The 1,325-nt window shown below is 57.0% G+C and overlaps 1 protein-coding gene across 1 annotated transcript in view; it reads left to right on the forward strand.

The window, feature by feature from the left end:
* LOC108643163 (keratin, type II cytoskeletal 6C-like) overlaps positions 1-1,325 on the forward strand; it is a 152,669-nt gene that overhangs the window by 131,703 nt on the left and 19,641 nt on the right. Inside the window, 2 exon segments of the mRNA XM_029958136.1 lie at positions 1-21; positions 635-849. Of these exon segments, the coding sequence (XP_029813996.1) occupies positions 1-21; positions 635-849 (236 nt within the window).

The following is a 1,325-nucleotide window of genomic DNA, read 5'->3' on the forward strand; positions in this document are numbered from 1 at the left end:
TTCGCCTCCTTCATCGACAAGGTGAGAGCTCGCTGCTGGTTTTCGGCCGCCTCGGGGAAAAAAACTTCAGGAAGAAGCTTCCCTTGGATCCGGGGACTTGCCTGGACGGATCCCGGCCGGCAAACGGCGGGGCTTGGCTGGAAACTAAAGACCCGTCTGATGTCTCCTCTCGGCGAGGATGAGCTCCTCAGCACCTTCCTTTCATTGGCACAGTAATTCCCCCTTCTCCCCGTAAAACACGGCCCCGGGGGTTGGATGGACCTTCTCCTGGTTGTAAAATTCCAGCAATGGAATAACACCAGCTCTGCGGTGGGATAACACCAGTAAGGTGGGCTGAGCGTCCGCTGAGGGGAGAAACACCTAAAATGGCAAATACGGGTGTTTGGCCTGATCTAAACTCCGCAAAAGTTCCCCCTAAACATCTCCAGGGGCTTCTGGTGCTTCTGAGAACCCGAAATAAGGATGTTCTCAATAATTTTGGCCAGATTGTCCCCGTGTCCCTTGACCTTCCAAGGCCACCAGAGGTGTTGACGATCCCACCTTTTCCCGGCCGTCGAGCTGGGGGGTGTTTTGGTGCCTTGGGTTTCAACAACACGTCCCCATGATGGGTGTTTTGTTTTTTGTCCCTCGCCAGGTTCGCTTTTTGGAGCAGCAGAACAAGGTGCTGGAGACCAAGTGGAGCCTCCTCCAGGAGCAGGGGCACACGGTCACCAGGAAGTCCCTGGAGCCCCTGTTCGAAGCCTACATCGGCAACCTGCGGAGGCAGCTCGACAGCCTGGTGGGCGAGCGGGGCCGCCTGGACTCCGAGCTCAGGAACATGCAGGACATGGTGGAGGACTTCAAGAACAAGTAAGGGATCGTGTGGGGCAGCAGGAACAACCCCGGGCGGGCGGTTCCCTCCCTCCTGCCCGTTTCACACCTCGGCTTCGCGCCGGGTTTTCCTCTTCCCTGGGCTCAGGGTTGATAAATCCAACCCCTGGTCAGGCAGATTTGTTAAGTGCCAGGTCAGGGTCTGACCCCTGGAGTGTCCCAAAACAACACTCCTGGGCACAGAGAAATGAGTAAATCAGGGGGATGAGGGGCAGGCAGGGAGGGAGTGGAACGTAGCCACGAAATTCCAGCTCCCAAATGCCCCCAGTTCTCACTCTGTGAAGGAAATTCCGTCTTTTCCAGAGGGCCCAGCGAGCTGGGAAAGCTCAGCCTCGCTCAGCTCCCTCCACCTGAGAGGTGTTCAGCTCTTGGACTAAAAAATATCCCTGGGGAGGAAATTCAGCCCCTCCTGGGACATACTGGCCAGAGGGGGGGATGAACCAGTTTCAGGACAC

This window comes from Manacus vitellinus, unplaced genomic scaffold (assembly GCF_001715985.3).
Source record: "Manacus vitellinus isolate BGI_N305 unplaced genomic scaffold, ASM171598v3 scaffold_140_pilon, whole genome shotgun sequence".
Classification (NCBI taxonomy): Eukaryota; Metazoa; Chordata; class Aves; order Passeriformes; family Pipridae; genus Manacus; species Manacus vitellinus.